Source organism: Vanacampus margaritifer, chromosome 3 (genome assembly GCF_051991255.1).
Source record: "Vanacampus margaritifer isolate UIUO_Vmar chromosome 3, RoL_Vmar_1.0, whole genome shotgun sequence".
Lineage (NCBI taxonomy): Eukaryota > Metazoa > Chordata > Actinopteri > Syngnathiformes > Syngnathidae > Vanacampus > Vanacampus margaritifer.
In genome coordinates, this window is record NC_135434.1 from 22,244,109 (window position 1) to 22,266,228 (window position 22,120).

At 38.0% G+C, this 22,120-nt stretch overlaps 1 protein-coding gene across 3 annotated transcripts in view; it reads left to right on the top strand.

Annotated features, from left to right (window-relative positions):
- The window catches only part of sema4c (sema domain, immunoglobulin domain (Ig), transmembrane domain (TM) and short cytoplasmic domain, (semaphorin) 4C), a 108,538-nt gene that overhangs the window by 53,286 nt on the left and 33,132 nt on the right, over nt 1-22,120 (top strand). For 2 of the 3 annotated variants that reach the window (XM_077562093.1, XM_077562095.1), the window contains exon 3: nt 13,606-13,814. In XM_077562093.1, the coding sequence (XP_077418219.1) occupies nt 13,691-13,814 (124 nt within the window). In that variant the 5' untranslated portion in view covers nt 13,606-13,690. Of the gene's footprint in view, nt 1-867; nt 998-13,605; nt 13,815-22,120 lie in introns of those variants that run through there. The other variant, XM_077562094.1, reaches the window with a different exon arrangement.

A 22,120-nucleotide genomic window follows, 5' to 3' on the forward strand; every position in this document is an offset into this window, starting at 1 on the left:
TAGTAATTGTGCTTTGGTGCATGAACATTATTGTGTGCCTCGCTGATAATTTCATTTCAAACATTTTTGAGATTTCATTCATACTGTATGTGATGACTCGGTGAGTAGCTGACCAGTATCACAACATTGTTGGCTACCAGCACACCATCCATCCATTCTTAACACCGCTTATCTAATGGAAACATTTTGCTGCCTGTCATTAAACCTCTCTCTGGCGTAGAAATATGAAGATAGCATAATAATCTTATGACAAATTGTGTCCCTAATGAGCTCATGAGCTCTCACGGTACACTAGGTGCCATAGTATTCTGGTTGGATATTAACTGCTTTAATTTGCACCTGTATTCATTATATTATATTTGTTGATATTTATGATTTCTAGTGTTATTTTAGGTTTACTCACACATCCTGTTAATCACACGCAAAATAAAGGGAGCCTTAATGAATGCAGTGTCTCATTATTATTTTTTTTCCTAAAATGTAATTAAAACACGCATACATTGTTTATTGTTTTTGACAACACATGTTTTTATTTACGATATTTTATATTTTCCAAATTGAGACTAGATTTCGGCGTTCCGTAGTTTCTATGATGCTGCCTTTAATTTCCCTCAGTAATCACGTTTTATAGCAGCACATTAATTGATCATTCAATGCGTCCGTTCATGTATTTCCATTATTATTATTATTATTATTATTATTATTATTATTATTATTATTAACAATAACCAATAATCAATAGGTGGTCCCAAGAAGTAGAATGGTTGGAAAACAGTAAAAGCAGAGCTCTAGCTTCCCAGGGTCAGCAAACATAACACGCAAACGGTTCCAAGATTCAAGTGGTCTTTGAAATTAACATGCACATTACAATCATTAAAAGTAACATCACACGCATACGTTTCGTCGTCGTTGAATAGACCACATCAGATCAAAGAGAATAACCCGCACGACGGATTTTTCATTCTTTGACGTTCATCAACATCTGCAACGAGTAGCGGTATGTTTATTACTTTCTATGACGGTTCTATTTCGGCCCGTTTGCTGGCCGCGTATGTGCGCTATCAGTTATTTTTGCTAAAAGCTAGCACTCTTAGTAATGACATTTGATAGTATGGCTTCACGCTGTACTTTTAAATTTAATTAAAACGTTTATATTTAAGTTGGGAGAGAGTTTTTGATGGCTATACACAACCCAGCATTAACGCCATCCTCACAGTTTACATCCACGTGTTGCGATAAGTAGTCATTTTGCAGCAGTAGACCTGGCCATGCTTATTCTGAACATGAAACATGAACGAAGCATGAGCTCTCATCAACGTCTCATCGCTTTTCTCTAACCTACGTTTGAGTAAAAGCTCTAAAGCACGTGTTGGTTTCCCTCAGTATAAAAGTCAGAAGGAGTAATCAAGTATGTGTTGACATTTCTCACTTCACATCTCACATCATCAATTTTGCAGAGCTCTGTTACGTGATATGTGTTTTTTTTTTTGCTCAGAATCCAAAGCCGTTTTGCTCTGGAGTTGAACCCAGATCAGCTGACTCTTACTGTACACTTCTGCATTAATATTCCAGACATATAGCTAAACCTGCCAGGCAGAATGGGTGGATGCTGGGATTGAAATCACTTTTGGATGTTGTTGAGAAAGTTTAGTGTGTTCTAAAAGCTGTGCTGTGATTCAAATATTTCAGCTTGGGGGGGGGACTTCGTAATTGTTTAAATTATTTTGCATCTACTCTCTAGGCTTCTTTGGTGCGTTTTGAAATTTGCAGATAACAGCTGCAACCGTCAGAGTCGCAAAACTGAAACTGAGGATGAACTCGGGTCACAAATTACCATAAGGCAATGAATCATTCTTTACGAGATTGTGTTTTGAGCTACATATCCTGAAGAACTCTGCAGCATAAAACACAGGTGTCTGAATCTGCTCTTCAGTCAGCAAGAGTTTTTCTTGTTCTGAATGTTTTGGTGACATCTGCTGAATGCATGAGCATATTTCTCATTAGTTTCACAGGTTTTCATTCATTCCGTTTTTAATTGCAAGTTGCAACATTTTGATTCACTACTTCATTTGCACGTTTTGTTTGCAGATTTGAGAATGTGCCACACTGATTTCCATACTCATGGTGACTATTATCTTTGATGTTGTTTGGACTTTTTCAAATGGCCCGCTATTAAAATTTTACAGATTTAGGATTCATGGATGCAATGCTCAATAGATGGCGGGAGGTGGATTGTATAGTAGTTCTAGGTCACAAAATGTGAAATTTTTTGATCCAAAGTTTTTGATGTTAGAAAGTCTGTGAGTTTGCTTATTTGCATTTGTCTGCATTTATTTTAGGGGTGTATAGTACGCAAGTACTTCTCTGACTGATACCGATACCAAGTAACCAATACTACTAGTACTTTTGATACAAAAAATTACTATTAAACCAATGACGTATTTTAAAGAAAAAACTTTCGTTTATACCTGACTAAAGGCAGAATTGTCACTCTGCAATTGAGAATTTTAAGTACAAAACAAAACACAAACAACTAATTCTGAATTTAGGATTCAGTTGTAATAAATTAACAAAAGTGCAAAATCAAACTGACAACTCCCTAAGTTGTAGTCTTTGTTAAAGGATCATTGTGGAGTTTTTTTTTTTTTACTCATGTCTGCCACCTTTAGCCTAGGGCTGGGCGATATGGCCAAAAAATAAAAACTCTATTTTTTACACACATTCAGGACGATTATGATTTTAATCTATTAAACCCAACAAACATTCATCTAAAGGTTTAATTTATTAAAAAATAATTCCTGTGCAAAATGTTCAGACAAAAATAATGTGTACTGATTCTGAATTAGTTTTAACATAAACTTAACATTCATAGTTTTTTCGTAAATGCCACAATTAAGTAATTGGTAGCTATTGTAAACATGTCTTGTAAACCACACATCCAACATTCTGCCACAAAATTATAACTTAGAAAAACATTTGAATGTAACACAACATAAGAACAACAGCTTTTAATAATCCAAAATACAAAATTCCACGATTTAGCACATTTTTAATGATTCGATTTGTTAAAATGAATTAATTAGATTTATTGCCCAGCCCTACTTTAGCCTAAAGCGTACCTGTAGTGTCTGTGTTAAGATCTTGCATAGCGCCACACCACCCCTAACCCCCACCCAAGAAACTATGGCACGTTCGCACAGTTGGAGTATGGAAGTGCAAAATAACACTGGTCCAGCTGTTCATGGTTTTGTGTGACACAATGAATTTGTAAAATTAGGCTGGGCAATAATTCTGAAAATTGTATCACAGTGTAATTTCAGTGGAACCTTGAGTTCCGAACATACAGTGCATACACTTAAATAGGCGGCCGTGGCTCAGGGTGTAAAGACGGTCGTTCAGTAACCAGAAAGTCGGCTGTTCAATCCCCGCTCTCCACAAGTCATGTGCTGTTGTGTCTTTGGGCAAGGCACTTCACACACATTGCTTCCAGTGCTACTCACACTGGTGTATGGAAGGTGTGAATGTTTGGTGGTGGTCGGAGGGGCCGTAGGCGCACACTGGCAGCCACGCTTTCGTCAGCCTACGCCAGGGCCGCTGTGGTTACTTAAGTAGCTTACCGCCCCCACAGTGTAAAGTGTTTTTGAGTGTCTAGAAAAGCGCTATATAAATCCGATGCATTATTATTATTATTATTATTATTAAACAAACATGTAGTCAACAGGTGTGTATAGTACACACGGGTAAAAGCACTGTGTTGCATGTACTGTAATAAGAGATCTTATTATTGCACTGAATAATGAATAAAAAGTAAGTACATGCATGAAATACCGTGATGGAGAAAGTCATCATACCACCCAAAATTGAGTTTGCAAATAAACGTGTAATGTTGGTATGGCAACTCACTAATAATGCGGTTGCGCTGTATTGCACTGTAAGCATTAATATCAATGTTATAAACATACATATTCTTATATAAATTCATCTTATCTGGAATATAAGAGGATGGACATAGATGGAAGTCAAAAGAGTAAAACGCTCTATTAGCCATGCAGCAATTTTGAGTTAGTAAACATCAATTTTGGTAGCAACTGGCCTGATGCATTCTGACGGTATGAAAATTACAGCTCTTAAATTGCCTTTTTTGAATTGAATTTTAGGTATATAAAAACAGCATTTTTTTCCCGCCCATTGAGCACTATTTTATTTTTAAACAACATGTAGACTATTTGCTACATTAAGAAACATGTACCATGTTTAGTTTCAGTAAATAAATAAATAACTGTTAACATTCTTCTGTTTTAATTACTGTATGTCACAGTGTCCTATCACTGGTGGGCTATTTTTGCTACAGAACAGAAATGTGGAACCATTTTGTCCTTGGGGTTAATTAGTACACACTGGCGCCATGTTAAAAAAAAGAAGAAGAGGATAATGCACATCAATCAGAAAACATTTGTGTAACTAACGTGTCTCTTTCGTCTAATCTCCTTAATCTCTAAAAGAAAAAAGTTTATTGGAGGCAAATAATTTAAAAGAGGCAGCTACTTTACTCAACTCTGCAAGCAGCCAATTATGTTGTGCCCTGCTTAGAAGTCCCCAGTAAAAGAAAAGAATAAGAGCTGATTACCGATGAAAGACAGTGTTAGCGGTTATTGAAACATTGACTATTAAAAAACAAACTTTTTTTTTAAGAGCCCCTCGAACGCTTCCACTCTCTTCACCAGCATTCCGGTGGTTGTGCTAAATACTTTAGCTAATGCTAGCACTATTGCTATCAACAGTTTTAAACACGAAAAACACTTACCGCTATCTCCGGGTGGCAACACACCTGTGCAGGACGCTGTGTGTGACTTTGCAGTCCGTTCCCGAAGCCGATTAGCTGACGCGAACAAATGTATTTATTCATTTTTAAACGTTGGTGAATATGTTTAAGTGCGCCGCACCTTGTCCCGCCGCACGCATCCGTGCCCGCCTGTGCGGACTACATTGACTATAAAGTGCAATCGCACCGCCAGAAAATGCTCAACGCTCGTTTGGTGTTTAACTCATCCACTGCCATTGACGGCCATAGATGTCAAAAATTCATTTTAACTATTTCAATTAGTTTAAAAAAAAAAATCCACTTTTATTAACAAGAGTATAAAATTCTTGAACATTTTTTTTATTGTACATTTATAACAGATATAAAATGTGTGATTAATCCTGAGTTAACTATTGAAGTCATGTGATTAATTACAATTAAAAATTGTAATCGCCTGACGTGATTTATAAAAAAAGATTACTAAAAATTAGGGGCGTCAGGCGATTTTTTTTTTTTTTATCGTAATTAATCACATGAATTCACTGGTTAACTCACGATTAACTCTTTTACTGCCAAAACCGTTAAATGACGTTTAGTAAAAACCTACGGAGGAGCGCCAAAGACGTTAAAAGACGTTCACCAAGTTTTTTTTTGTTTTTTTGGGGGGAAACGAGTGGGGGAAAGCCTTGGCCAGCTGTGCTGAAAGTATCAAGCAGATCTAGTTAGTATAATGCCTATTTTTGGCCCCTAGATGGCAGCGATGACTCTCTTTGGACAAGATTGGGTAGGCGTCAGTAGAAGACGTGAGGCGGAGGGGACAATGGCTGAGGAAGCCATAATGGCGACCGGTTGCAAGCAGCTCACGCTTGAGCATTTTTTTCAAAGACGAAAATCATCGACCAATGCTAAAGAACACATTGATGACGACGATGATGATGATGGTGACTCCGAGGTTGACGCCGAAGTTGGAAGCGTTGACGCGGCGGCTATGATCACGTCATAAAGCCTCACCGGCTAGCGATGCTAACGCCGGAAAACACGGAGCACAACCGAGCACGCTCAGGCGGACGTTCAATCGGACGACGAAGAGTGCCCCGAGTCCAATGCATATTCATCGGAGGAGTGGGTAAAGTCTGATCATGGAGAAGACACTGGTAATGGATTACGATGCCACCAGGAATGGAGCGGATAAGATGGATCAACCACCCGGTATAGGAACTGAAGGACATGAGGAAGCCAGACGTAACACCACCGTAACGTCGCCGTATCATGATCCTGAGAGTAGACTTGATGGCAACATGGCCAAACACACACTGCAGTATATACTTGCTATTCCCCGGAAAAAAAAGCCAGCAAAAAAGTGTAGCGTCTGCACGCGAAGGGGCAATCGCAGTGAAACTAATCTGTTGTGCAAATCCTGCTGCGTCGCCTTGCACGCAGGGGAGTGTTACAAAAAGAAAAACTGTATTTGAAACATCCACACAATTGTAAATAGTACCACGGTTGCACACATTTGTAAATAGTTTGCCAAATTGTTTTGTCAAATTGTTACACTGTTGAATGTAAATAAACGTATTTTGCTATCAAAAAACACTTTTTCATTGTTGGCGGTAGTGTTTTACAGAAGTAAAGCACTGTTTAGGTGTTTGTGGCATCATTCATGGGAAAAAAAGGTGTCAAATTCACTAGAGTGCATGAAATAATATCGTTTCACAAAAAGCTTGATTTTGTCGTATTTTGTTTCAAAATAGAGCATTTCGGTGAAACTAACCATTTTCTATTGTTGATTACTGAAAAACGGAATAAGGTAGAAACAACATCTTTTTTCTGATTAAAGATGAGAGTCCAATCTTTCATTTGGTAGTATGTGTGTTTCCATAGTCCAAACACAAAATTTTGTGGGCCTTGAAAGATCAGTCAAAATGCTTAAATCGATTGGCACCCACGGCATCCCTTTTCTGAAAACGTCTGGCAGTCAAAGAGTTAATCACACATTTTATATCTGTTCTAAATGTAAAACAAAATCTAGGTTTTCCTACTCTTGTTAACAAAAGTGGGGGAAAAAAATTAAACTAATAGAAATAGTTCAAATGATTTTTTTACGTCAGGGGTTAAAATGAGTTAATGTACCATTAGCCAACATATCTGCGGTGTGGGCACATTTCAATTTATATTGTGCTTTGTTAAAATGCCAGTGCTAAATAAATATTTTACAATAATATTATAATTTTAATTAATTATAATAAATGCAATGATAGTAAAAATTGGCATACATTTTTTTCGGCGTTTCAGTTTTCGACTTTCTGTCAAGCATTTTTCATTTTCGGTTTTCGGTTTCAGCCCCAAATTTTTTTTATTTCGGTGCATCCCTAATGTTGGAAAAACAGTGAAAGATGTCTGGCTGGGAGCGGAAGGGGTAGCAGGAAGGAAGGAAGGAAGGAAGGAAGAGAGCTGATGCTAGATGAAGTGTTTGTTTTGCAGGGAGGGCGAGAGAGGAAGGAAGAGGGTGGGAGTTGCCGTTTAGTGTGTGTGGGTGTGCGTGCGTATGTATGTGCAGTCACGGCTTAATGGACAATAGGATGTGTCAGGTATAGACCATCACTACAACCCACAGAAAGGTCAGAGGTCAGGGGTTAAAAGTCAGACATTGGCTAGGCAATCAGATGGGAGTGCGTTGGAGGAGGGGGGGAAGGAAACGGCTGTCAGGAAAACACATGGATAAAATAAAGGTGAGGTAGAGGGCATCGGAAAACAGACTCACACATTGACAAAGAAAAAGGACACTTGAGGAATCATCTTTTCTCCCCCTAACATCTGCCCCCACATTGAAGAAACTCCCCCACTTTGCTTTTCCCTTAAGAGAGTCATCTTACCTCAAGTACGCGTGTGTATGTGTGCAAGCACAACCGAAACACACACACAAGCTCGCAAACCCAATCAGACCATGTGTCCTATTTCTGTAGATGTTTTAATGAGCTCTCTTATTGTGGAGTGGTGACCGATATTATTTAGGCTGCCATGTCGCAGCTCATTAGCGAAAACCAGCCTCCAAAAGATGATTTGAATGAGGTGACACCACAGGACCTCATTGAGGCAGCGTGGGGACACAATGCAATTGCATTCATGCGGTCATCAGCAGAGACACGGGATGGATGTCATTAGCAGTGTAGCATCACCAACAGATCAATACAATAGGCTTGATTCTAAGAATAAAGGATGTGTTGAAGTTCTCGAGTTGCAACTAAATGACAAACGATGCAATTTTAGTAGTACATTGGTATTGAGATAAAAAGTAGTCAATAAAAGCTACACAGCCGCTTGTTAAAATATTCTTTTTTTTAATCGCCATATATTATTCCCCTTCTGCACTGAGCAGCATCAACAGAGCAGCATTACAATTAGAAATGTAGTCCGTTATGCACTTTGGAGTGCCTAGTGTGTTTGTCTATCCGTTTGGTAGCATGTACTGTAGAAGTGGAGGGGACATTTTTTGAAAGGACACTTAAAGGCTAAATGTTGAACTTGACTAGGGGTGGGACGATACGGTTAACTCACGATTCGATAATGTGACGATATGTGGCCCACGATAACGATAGTATCACGATATCTACGGTATTTGATATATTGTCAGAGATTTTCGCAACGCTATATCACGATATTCAGTATGTGAGTGACAGTGAAAACTTGCAGACTGTTCTTCTTCGCCACTGCTTCTGCCTATTTTGCCACCAGTTAGGGATGAGCGCCCCCACAAGCAGGACAGGAGAGATTAAGTACTGACGATGACAAGGGGGGAATCAGGGAACTAATCATTAAAATTTTCAGAGATGCTTCTGACCGTGGAAACTCTCTGCACCTTCTGTCTTTGTTTGAAACTAAAACTAAGATAAGTCAAATTTTAATACTTCAGATATTTTGATATTTTAAAAAACTTTATTTGCTGCAGCAAACAATAGGGAGCTATTTACTTGAGTTTTTATTTAACTTTTGAAGACATGCTACTGCCCCTGGAAGATTCCTGAACTTTTTGTTTTGATTTGTAAAACAAAGATGTCTATTGACTAAGATTTTATTTTAACTCAAATATTTTACTAACCCTAAACGTTGTTCAATAAACATATGCCTTAAAAAAAAAAATTGTATCTTACTTTTTTTTTTAAATGCCAATATTTTCCCTTTTAATGAAAATGACTATCGGCTCCAAATGTCTGTTATCGCCGTCCATGACTACTAATAATCTGTATCGTATCGGCCCTGAAAAAAAACATATCGGTCTATCTCTACCTGTTATATTTGAATAGTTGTTTGTAATTAATTTAATAGATTTTTTTTTGTAAAGGGAATCATTTGTTGGAGAATTTACTGTAGAAGTTTGCAGATTCTTGTGCTTCATTCAAGTGTCATTAAATTGGTCCCTATTTTCACAAAAGATAAGCAGTTTGGAATTTTGTTGTTTCCTTATTGTACAGAATGGGACACGAAATTTGTTGTTAAGTCATTCACTCCCAGCCATTTTCATTGAAGCAACCCCCTTCGCTCCTGGCTATTTTACTGGATTTCGACAGATTTTGCAAGTCCCACAGAATATTGTGATCCATTGCTATAAAAACATGGAACCTACCAAAAGAAAGATTAGAGTCTCTTGATTTATTTCTGTTTTTGTTTTACAGCAATTAGCATTAGAATATAGTTTCATCATTATTCACAAATCTGTTTCCCAGCTTGCCCTGGTTGATTTCTTATGCTCTGCTGCCACCTGCTGGCCGTTTTTATAATAACTACCATTGCTTCATACATTTCAGTTCAGAGGCTGCATCAAAGCCTTCTGTATGCTATAGCATAATTTAAAAAATAACATTAAAAAAAACTATAAATACGTCATTGGGAGCATGATATTATTTAAAATAGAATGTATTTATACTGTACGTTTTTTGAGCAAATGAGATAAAATTATACGTAATATGTACCAAAGTATTATTTTTTAAATGTATGTATTTATTTATTTTACTATTACACGCCAACCATAATAATTAAAACTTTCAACTAAATTCAACGTTTATTATAAATACTATATTCTGAAATGGTATGATTATTTATCGTTAAGCCGCTGACTGCTTCAATCCTTATTTTCACATAAAAGCAGAAGAATCTCCACTGGGCCTTCTGCCAAAATCTTCTCCCCATCCTCTGCTTCAGTCTTTGCACTGCCTCTTCACTTAATCCAGCCTTCAGGATGCCCACTTCACTCTGTTACCCCTTCGCATTGTTAGAGAAAGAGTGAAAATTCCTCTAGCAACGTATCGAAATGTGGGATTTTTGTATAGCTCGCCCACTTTGTTATCTATTCAACCCTCCCTCTAACTTTCCTACCCCCATCCCCCGTCTCAATGTCTTTTTGGCTCACTAAAGCGTTGGCTGCTAAGGCCTCCGGCATCGATCCAATAAAGCCGGCAGTGTGCATTGCGAGACTTGCCGATTTCACACAAATGTAGCATTTGCGAATGGCCATTTAATAGCACATCACCATCATCTGATCTGGAGTGGGGGCAGATGGTGGGGTTTAACCTCTTATTTTCTTTGTGAACATGGAATCAATAACAGTCATTTTGTTTCAATTTGCACACACAAGAGTATGTAGAGACACAACACACGTATACATTTTCAAATTGCATTTACCAGCGCCACCAGTGAAGCTCATCAACCACATTTGTTTCCTAGGATGGAAATGTCGCATACTGTGCCTGTGGTAGGCTAGATAGGGATATGAAGGACACGTAAATGCGGTACATAAACAGTAGGGGTGTGCCAAAAAATCGAGTCTCATAAGAATCGCGATTCTCATTTAGTATGATTCAGAATCGATTTTAAATGTCCCAAAATCGATTTTATTTCAATTATTTTATACTGTCTTGCCCTTGTTTGTGTGTGCCTTTATTGGGAGCACTGTTCATGTTGTACACAATTTGGCCACTTAGGGGCAGTTCGGTTCCGCTTGTTCTGATACACTGTAAAGTTGTAGCCACATACAAGCAAAAAGTAATGATCAAGTTGTTCCAATAAAAGTTGTGTTTTTTTGCAGTGTAGGATGTTAAGATGCTTCTCTGTATACATTCCTGAAGCGTTTTGTATGAATAGTCGTTCTTTTGAGTGATAAAAGTGCCACGAGTAGCGCGCTAATTAGCATTAGCGAGTCAGACTGGAGTAGATCATGACAATTCTTTGCATATCTATAAATTGAACCAGAAATCATTGTCAATCAAATAATTTTTAATCTAAAATCGTTCAGAATCGCAGGCCCAAAAATCGGAATCAAATCGTGAGACAAAGATTCCCCGCCCTAATAAACAGTTAAAGTGCTTTGCATTCAGTTAGTAACAGTTTGACATTTTGTGATGGCTGTGAAAGGTCAATAGAAATCTTCTCCACAGCTTACATTATTGAAACCCATTTTGCTCAAAATGCGACAGATACCCAATTGGAAACCGACAGGTGGTGTAATTGTGTTTAAGGATGTGGTAAAATGAGTCAAGTCACAACTTAAAACACCCCTCTGCAGGGAGATCTTATATTGATGCCATTTATAGCGGGTTTGGGTCACACCTAATAATTCAATTCGGGAGTTTCATTGTGTCTCATTGCCACAGGCGTACTTAGCCAGCCGGCCGGTCTACTTTTACAAACCCGTGTGAAAGAATGGAGCGCTCACTGCATTCAATCACGGATCGTTAATAGAGAGTGACTGTTGCCACTGGGTGTAGGCGTCATCATGTTTTTGGTGATGGATGAATTGTTTTGCTCAAATCGTGTTTATCATTGGAGCATGATCATTCATCAACAAAGGTGTTATTGGCCCTCTTTAACTACATTGTGCTTAGATTTATGTGCCTGAGGTTTTGAGATAGCAGCCTCGGTTACTCGTGGCACTCATTGTATGAGAAATTACAATTCAATTAAAGAGTGTCATCTCTCTCCAGAAATGTCCTACTTACTTAAAATAATCTGCCAGTGCAGAAGTTCAATCCAAGAAACAGGCTCCATTCCAAAACGGTGACAATATTTTACACACTTGACTTTTTTTTAAAGATTAGCACTGTTTTCATATTGATAACATTTCAAAACAGTGTGTTAGGATGTAGTTTGTAAATTTGAATATTGTGTGTAAAACCTGTTTTAGGGCAACAGTAAGCCTTGTCAAATGTTTGAAGGGAATACTGTATGACACATTTTACTCCTAAGAAAGCTGCACGAGTTGGTCATTTCTTAAAATACGATAACTAACGGCAACAATTTCCCTGTTCAAAGCTGATACATTTTTCTTTCTTGAGTTTTATTGTGCTTTTTGTGCTTTTTCAATGTATTTCATGACAAACGTTGCCATTGGGACTCCTGTCATTGGCTTCTAATGCCACACTGTAGCTGTACACTTGACACGTTCATTAGGTATAAAGCCGTTCATTTACAGCATACTGCTATTGGATCGTCCTTGCCTCAACATTCATTTCCCAACACATTGGCGTCTGAGGCATTGCCAGCACAATTAACTTTGATAACATAGCCTCAGTTTAATATACTGCTGCTGAATTGGCTCAACAGGAGTGCGGTGATAAGCAGTTTCACAGCTTTTTGAGTGGCAATAGCTTTAATTATCAATGAGAGGAAAGGAGGGACACAAAACTTTCCTCCACAAACCTCCAGCCAAAGGTCATTAAACTGTGTTGTTTGTTATTGTTGGTGGACACTTGCGCAGGTACCAATATGGAATCTGTAGTGTTTTTGTTTGTCTTTACATAACTAATTTATTTATTTTTTACAATCTTGCGACTTTTTATGTCAACAAAGTGGTGCTGAGTGGTTGCGTGGTTTTCTCCACATAGTCCGTCTTTTGCCACCATTTCAAAAAGGTTCATTAAAGACTCTAAACTGTCTATCAGTGTGAATGTGAATGCAAATGTTTTTTTATCTATATGGTAGAGATAAATCAATATGTTTTTTTTTCGGGCCAGATACCGATTATTCGTAATCAAGGAGGCCGATAACCGATATTTGAAGCCGATATTCATTTTCATTTAATATTATTGTATTATTATACAAATGCTAATCTTGATCGTGTTGTAATGTCTTATTGAACAATTTTTCAGACTTTTCAAAATGTAGGTTTTAGTTTTTTTAAATCTTAGACAATATACTTAATTTCAAATTTCTAAAAATAAATGTTCAAAGAGCTCCCAAGGTTATCAGTAGGTCTTAAAAAGTTAAATGGAAACTTAAGAAGTAAATACCATAGCTCTGATTATCCCCCCACCCCCCGAAAAAAAAAACCTCTTAAACTTTTACATTTCTTTCTTTTAATGTAAAACAAAAGGTTCAGAAGGTTCCCAGGGTCAGCAGCATCTCTTATAAAGTTTACTGAAAATCTAAATAGTTTCCCGAAATTAAAATGGTTTTTGCTTTTATCGGCCGTCAGATTTTGAAAAAAGGCCAATACTGATAGTCGTCAAAATGCCCAATATCTGTGTTGATAATCGGCCTGGACGATTATTGGTCTATCCCTACAACATGGCGACTAGTTCAGGATGTACCTGACCCAAAGTCTCATCGGCTCATCTGCAACACTAATAATGACAAGTGCAATGGAAAATGGTGTTTTTTTTAATAACCACTCAAGTCTTATAAAATACTATGTCTTGATGATAAATGTTGCAAGTTCTGTCAAAATAGTTTCTAATACACAACTGAGATACTAAAGAGAGTGAATTTTTGCTTTGCACAAGCTGATGTTCTTTTCTTTCCCTCTTTCCCGGCAGGTTGCCAGGAGCCTGCCTGCTCTCCTGAGTCCTTCTTGATCATCTGAGTGAGGTCTCAATCCATCACTCGCACCATTTCCACCAAATGGGAGTTTACATCATAGAAATGGCCTGGGTGAAGGTCTTGCTCTTGTTGTCCCTATTTGGATGTGAAAAGTCTCTGGGACTTAACTGGAACCCAATCCCACGCAAGACTGTGCGGTATCAGGGTAAGTGAGCTGTGCAATACTGAGACTGTGTTAGAATTGAAGTATTTAAACGTACACAATATTTTTATCTTAAACCTGACAAAATTGGGAAAAGGCTTCTTTATTGTCATGAAAACGTATGTGGGACTCTATCCACCGTCTTTCCTTTCTTGCTGTTTCCTCTTCTTTTTTTTTTATAAAGCAAGAGCAGTCAGGGCAAAGACAGATTGTCTTTCCCTTGACAATTGCACCAAGACGAGTGGTGGTATGTTGTTTCCCGATAAGCAGGTGTGTTAGTAGGTCTGCGAGGTTCACTCATCATCCTCTGTCCGCTTCATTCGTGTCACTCAGCGTGCAGATGGTTTAAGCAGACTTTCTACTTGATGTTGAAGTGTTTCCTACCTCTGATTGATTCATTGTTTAAGAGGTGTGTCACAAACAAACAATGTTCGCAGAGAACTTAACCTCTTTGGTGGTGCTAGAAAATTAATTCTGTCTGGAAAGCCAAAGAGACTTCTCCATTATCAGAAATGGCTGATGTCAGATTTATTTTAAGACTCTGATGTTGACCCTAAGTCAAATAAAAATTACGCCAATCTAATCCCGGTGCTAAACTGCATTTGCACTCTTTATCTCCGTCTTCCACTGCAGCCATGCGGGGCTTTCTTCACTGAACAATGCCAATTGTTGCAGGCGGCCTTAGAAATGGTGCCTGTTTTAATCCATCAAAGGGAAGTGCAGCATTTTCTTACTTGGGGATTTAGCAAATACTATTTTTCTAACCTCTCAGTATCATCTATCGTGCCTTTTATCTTATTTATCTATCTTTTAGGCTTCTCTCTCTCTCGCCTTTTTGCCTTTTATCATTTCATCGTTCCCCACCCGTGCTGCTTTGTATCCTTATTGAATGAATCTGAAATGGTCCTGTGACGTTTTCACAGAGAGCTGAGATATCCTCAACTCTCCAGGAGAATGACACGCTTGTGGTGGTGTGTGTGTGTGTGTGTGTGTGTGTGGGGGGGGGGGGGGCTAGTTCAAAAGCTTGTTTTGTACATATATTCTAGAGCAGAACGATTTTGTAAAATAATCTAGTTACAAATTGTTGTTGTTTTCTCAGCATTGTGATTTAATCTGCTAGGTCCTTTTCGAATGTATAATTCAACAAGTAACCAATTAATTAATATTCATTAAAATACAAAATATTGGTATATACAATATAGTCTACAAAGAAAATGGCAAATGAAGCATTATTTAATATGTAATAAAGGTGTAAACTGAATGATATATTGATCTTATAAGCGTTCACCACAACAACGAAATTCTGACAAAAAAAGTGGGGCGTGAACATATAAGTATATACAGGCAGTCCTCTAGTTACGAACATCCGAGTTACGAACATTCGCAGATACGAACAAAGGCTGGCTAATGTCTATAAAAGCTGTATTTTGCGTGCAAGTTAATGTTTAAGTGCGCACCACATCATATATTATAGTACAGTATTGTACTGTAGTTCCCCTCTTTGCCACAACCCCGCCAAGCAGCACCGCACCATTAGCGTAATTCAACTACCTCTCTGTCCGGCAATGAAGGGCACAGCCTGGAGCCACGACGCACGCACTCGATATTGGCGCCACACTGTGAGTACATTTCAGAGGCTCTCTTGGAGGATATTCATGAAAAGCAGCCCTCACTCGTCTTCTTTATCGGCGTAGCAGCAAAACGTACAATATCTCTTGAGCTTGGAAATCACTTGAATCTGACTCAGTGGTCGCCATCTTGACTCGTCTTACGTGCCAATCACATTCATGTGCACTTCACGGACAGTCTGAAAACATAGACAGTTACACCCAATACGTAATGCCTTCCACTTCTTTAGCCTCACACAAACTCAATTCAATAACTCCTCCACCATCTATGTACAGTAAGCATATTTATTTTGTTTTTTATTGCATTGTAATGTGTAAAAATGTAATGTACTGTAAGGAAAAGTGGTTCAGATAATGGATGATTTAATTTAATGTATGCACTGTATGTAAAGTATATATAAGGTATATAGTTTAATTTGTTTATTTTTTTACATATTTTGATTTAAAAAAAAATCTTTGATAAAATAAAATTTTGAAACTATTTAATTGGAATCGATTTACAAACAAATTCAACTTACAAACAACCTCCCGGAACCCATTGTGTTCCTAAATTGAGGACTACCTATACAGTAATTTTTAAATAAATTACATAAAATAAAGTGTAGATTATAACTAAAATGCAAAATCTGTGGCTTTAGCACTTCAACATATGCAACTTTTCATATTTATTGAAACATGAAATGTAAACATGAACCGCATGCTTTTTGTAGCACTGAACTTATCAATGTCGTCTATAAAAAAAAAATAGTCATCACACATGTTAAAGTGTAGGAAAAGTAAGATTATACCTGTTTAAATGATTTACAGTAACATTTTCTGATTTAAAAAATGGATAAGCACCTGCAGGCACTACAAGCCGCAGGGCTGCAGTGAGACTTCGGTAAGGAGTAGGGCTGTGCAGATCGATCCAAGTATCGATAGAATCGATACTAACGTGAGTATCAGTATCGGATCGATGCCAGAGCGCTAGTATCGATATTTCACATTTATTTATTTATTTATTTATTTTGGTTTCTGATGGGTCCTTCGTGCAATCCCTTTGTAGCACACGCGCATGTGCCAGCCTGCCATTGATTGGCGGTAACAAATAATGATTTTTACAGTGAATGACATAATATGACAATGAGTCATATTATGCTTCGCTTGACCTTTTCCAACTACTAGTTGAGCTAGGTATTAGTGCAGCATGATATGTAAGTATAGTTTATGTAATGTGACTAGACTAGAGGAACTTCGGTGGGTGATGTTTCTTTGAGTGCCAGTACTAAGAATATGAAGATTATTACTACATTGCAAATTTAGACAACAGCCTTGGTATTCTTCCGTTGAAAATATTTTTATGATTTTTATAAGTCTAATTTGATTAAAATTAATTTTAATTTTATTTGAAAAAAGTTATTGAATCGGACAAATGATTTAAAATACCATATTTTATCAACCTAAAAGTACTTGGTATCAGTATCGATATTGGCGATATTGGCACCAGTATTTACCTGGTATCGATCGATACCAAAATCTCAAGTATCGCACAGCTCTATTAAGGAGTAACATCGTTTTGTCTTCAGTTTCATTCATGAAAACGGACGGACGCAACATCTGACCCCATACAGACAAATTTATCCTCTTGATATTTAACCGGTGACAACTCTACAGAGAGACACTATTTTAAAATCATTTGACCGGTGGATGCGTTTTGATTGGTCACGGTTCAAGTAGCGCGTATATGGGAAGTTAAAAAAAAAAATCCTCAAACATGTTCGATACTTGCGTCAAGGTCTCTGGAAGTTACACACACCTGGTATGACAGGCTTTAATTAAAACATTGCTGTCTCTGCCTGCGAGAGAGCCCCTCTGCTCCCATTGACCAGTCAAATCGCAGCTTTTGCATTGAGCAAATCGTGTTTTACTGCATCGGGATTATATTGAAAAGGCAATTAATCGTTCAGTCCTAATATACTGTACACCCACTTGTCACTTTCTTTATTCCTCCTGCACATCCCTCTCACACCTCTGATCTCACTTTTGATGCATCATTTGAAACCAACAAAAGGAAATTGAAGGAAGAAACTGTTGCCATCAAGAGTTTGTGAAATTGTCAGTTACAAATCAAGCATCCATCCATGCATCTTCTTCCACTTATCCGGGGTGGTTCCCAGCCCAACCAGGAAACGTAGTGTGTCCAGCGTGACTGGGTGGGTCGTTCCCCAGAAGGGGTGAGCAATAATCATCGTCATCGATATTATCGTCAACTTGGCTCTCACGATGTCCAATTTGACATTATCGAGTTTTAATATTATCTCTAAATGAGGAAAAAAAAAACGTCTCAATTGATTGGCTGAAAAGTAGGAGGACGTGATGAAAGTTCTCATTTGGCGAATCAGCGTGCATAGGGCGTAAGAAAGAGGAAGAAGTGATACGTCTTCATTCTGCAAATCAGCGGGCAGGATTCAGTCACGTAATTCGGTGGCGCCAGCCGTGAGGAAGACGGGAGAAGCAAGTGTTTACAAGTGACAACATGGAATTGAAGTCTCGTATTAGTGACTAATAAACTTAGCAAGACTTAAGTCGACGTCCCTAGCCTGGAAATTATTTAGGGTTGACAAGACCAAAATAACATCGTAAAGTGTGCCGAAAAACGCTCGCCGTGAAAAGCACCTATGTTCCAACACGGCCCATATGAAGGATTACGTGACTCCACAAGTACGACTACCGCTCAAGAAAAGATATGTAAAGCTGCCGAACACAATCAGAAAATCCTCACTGCATTGAGCACACATCCACACACAATGAACACACACTGTGATTGACAAAGCAAGTAAACATGGGCAATGCCTCACAAACGCCGCCGTTATGCAAGCGAGTAAAAGTTGACCGGATGTTCCAATCCATATTGGCTTAATATTCAGTTTTTACACACTTGTACTCCGCATCATAGCTACATTTGCGACTATATCACGTGTATTATGTATTGCCTGTCAAAAGATCACGGCTGCTTTTGTTGTCATTACAATATATGCCGGATGCTGGCTCTTTCTTTACTATTCTATATATTTGTTCCATCACCATCAAATCATGTACAGCGCGCAATTCTCGAATCGATTCAATATGCGGTTGAATCTATTTTTAAACATCAATTTTTTTATGTGAATATTCAACAAAACGTCTTACATAGGGTTAGGATTAACAGATTAAGCATGGAAGTATGTTACATCAATGGAACAGTAAACCTTAATATTTGATTTCAGTGCTGTTCAATAATGAAACAGACTGCAACTTGAATTTTCAGATAAATAAATACATTTTCATACAAATCTTACAGTGTACGTGTACAAGTTTACTGATTCGTATTTTAAAAATTTGAGTTTAAAAAAAAATCGCAATAATCAATTTAGAAATTTGTATCGGGATTAATTGGTATCGACTTGAATCGTGACCTATGAATCGTGATACGAATCGAATCGCCAGGTACTAGGCAATTTACACCCCTAATATATATATATATATGTGTGTGTGTGTGTGTGTGTGTGTGTTTCCTGCCCCCATTCTGACTGCTGTAGTAAACAGCTTTTGTCGTTGTGATTTCTGTAGTATTTGGCAGTGGTGCACCAGTACTTAGTGCAGATTAAAATGTGATGATGTAAATGGGTGAATGTGAGGCAAAGCGCTTTGGGCACAATATGGTGTAGTTAAAGGCACTATATAAAAAGTAGTCCATTTAGCATTGACCAGATCTGTTATTATGGAATAATAAAAAATTGACAACGATTCAGAAAAATCAATGAAAACACCTCATTTAGCCTGGAAATAATAAAGCTTTCATTGTTAAATGTTGCCGTAGAATATTGTTGTAAAATGTTTTGCAGAAGATGTATTGAGCAAATTAAAATATAAACAAGAGCTGTTCAAAAATGCTGTCAATAATTATTCTGTGAAGCGAGTGCAGACTTACAGAATATCGTCAAAATATCGTTAGAGTTTTTTGAAAAAATATCAAGATATTTTATTTGGGCCAATATCGCCCACCCCTAGACCTCACCAGGGAGGTATCCAGGACGCATCCTGGTTATATGCCCGAGCCACCTCATCTGGCTCCTCACGATGCATAGGAGCAGCGGCTCTACTCTCTGAGCGTCTCCTGGATGACAAGTTTCTCACTCATTTCTCGGAAGGTGCCTAGACGCCCTGCAGACGGAAGATTTGGGTGACTTTTGAATCTTGGTCAGCACTAATCTATTCCAGTGGTAGACCAAAGGGGATCTGCAGTGATAAATGCAAGTAATTCTTTGGCACTCTCTACCTCCTTGCTTCCTGTCCTCCCCACTTCCCTACCCCTGAAAAATAAGTGGGCGAAATTAGAAGGTATTGTAGCTCCCATTACTTCTGGTGCAGCCTTGAGTCCTGAAACCTAAGAGGAGGCAGATCACGTCACCTCATATTGCCTATCTTACGTGGTTTGACACTTGAGTGCAGAAAGATTCTCGGCACAAATTGATTTATATTGGAAACAAGTAGGATTATCTTACTTATTGAGAGATTTCTCCACTCGGTTAAAGAAAAATGAGATTTTCAGACTCAATACTGGGGTAAATAACTGATATGGATGAAGGAGAAAAAAAGCCAGATGAAATGGAAAAACAAAGCTGCAGAAAAAGAAAGAAAGGGGGGGGGGTTCCAGATGGCGAATGGAGTGGAAATATAATGGCAAAAGAGCATGAAAGTGAGACAGGTAGTAGATGGAGCAAGAGAGGGAGACGGGTCACTCACTCACTGCCTTAAAAGGACAAAAACCTCTAGGATACATCTCTGCACAGACATGCAAAGCACATTCAGTTTGTGTGTGTACCTGTCTAATCATCTTTTGTTAAATGTGTGTACTGCTTAGGCTGGCACTATGAACGATTTGGAACTCTTGGGCAGAGCAGAAGGGGTGGATGTCTGTTGTTATGCGTTTGTGTGGGTTGGGAGGGTGATAGTGAAGTCTAAGCAGAGATGGATGCAGAGATAATATTTGCCCCCACCCATTCCTACCAACACTCATCACCCCTCCCTGCAATTACACAAGGAATACATGCGGATGCAAAACAAGAAAATAAACATCCTCTGTGAGTGTCTTGTTGTCATGCAATCTACCATGCCTATTTTCATCCTTTAAAAGTCAAATTTTGACATTTTAAATGCTGTTTAAATCATATAGACACAAAATTCACAATAATCAAAAACTTTAGACTTATTTTGTTGGTATTCAAACATATAAAGTATACAGAATGAAATGTCATGTCAAAACTAAGTATTGTAAGAAAAAAAACAGTAATCACAACCAGCAGCTGAAAAATGTTATGGTTTAATATAAAGAATGATAAAATAGTTCAAATTTTAAATTAGAATCGGATGCATTTTCAGTGTTACAGTATTGTAAAGTGTCTCATTAAAAGTGTACTTATAGTGACAGCAGTCGGGCCAAAACCTCATAAATCACAATGTGGTCAATTTCATATTTTTTTAAAAATGTATACTCTTCATCAGACTACACATGTGAGTGTTATTTTTACACATCATTGACCAATCTAAAGTGTTGAAAAGGGCTTGATTATTTAATGATAACGGTTTAACAACCATGCTGTTTTTTGGGTCTCCTGAAAATCGACTATTATGGAGGTAAAAGGTTTCGGCCTGACGCCAGCGATACATTTTTTTTCTATTATATTATATTATATTATATTATATTATATTATATTATGTGTGCATTTTATCATATCATATCGTTCTGATTTCTAGTAAAAAAATGAAATAAATTGGTAGTCCTCTTAAGTCCCGCCGCCCATTCTATCTAGTCAACACATATCAAGGCTAAACACAAAACGGCCTGCCAAGATTTTCATAAGGAATGGTTGAAAAAGCTGTATTTCATTGTAATTAGGCTCCAAGTGTAAACTGGGTTGCATGGCAAATAAAAGAGTCCTGCTATAAATGAGTCTGCAAACGTGGCCGAACTGCTAAGTAACCCCAAACATAACTCAATGTTCTACTAATTACAGTGCATTACTTTTTGTCCAGAAGACAGCTAAATGCTTCTGGACTCAACAGACACACCCACAGTTTCTTTCAGTGTTTGGATTTTGCATTGTGACCACAGTGTTGTCTTTATTACAGCTGTTGCAGGACTCTTGTGATTGAACTGCATTTTGATGCTTTCAGATAAACATTAAATCAGTTGACTCCGGTGACACAGGAGACTTACTTTTTACTACGTTGAAGCTTGCGAGCAATATTCTCCAAGAAGTGCACTTGTAGTAAATCAGTCTGACGTCTAAACTTAAAGTCAACATTCCTAGGTCAAGTAAAGCTTGTTTATGTGTCTGAATATTATGGGGGCATTTTTTCCCCCTCCATGTCCCTCAGACTTTGCCTTCTTGGTTTTCCTGTTGTGTTCTGAGACACACATACGCACGCACGCACACACACTCTAACAATTACACAGCCCAGTGACAAAGACCAGTAAGCCAAAGTTATGCCAAAATACAGCAGCTGAGGTTAAACAAAGAACAGAAGCAAAGAAGGATGGGGAGAAGAAAGGGAGCCCCAAGAAATGTAATGTGTTTCGAAATTGAGCCCCTTTGATGCAGTAAATGAACCCTGCAATTGGTAAAGGAAAGCCAAAACCAATATGCGTATGCCTTTTAT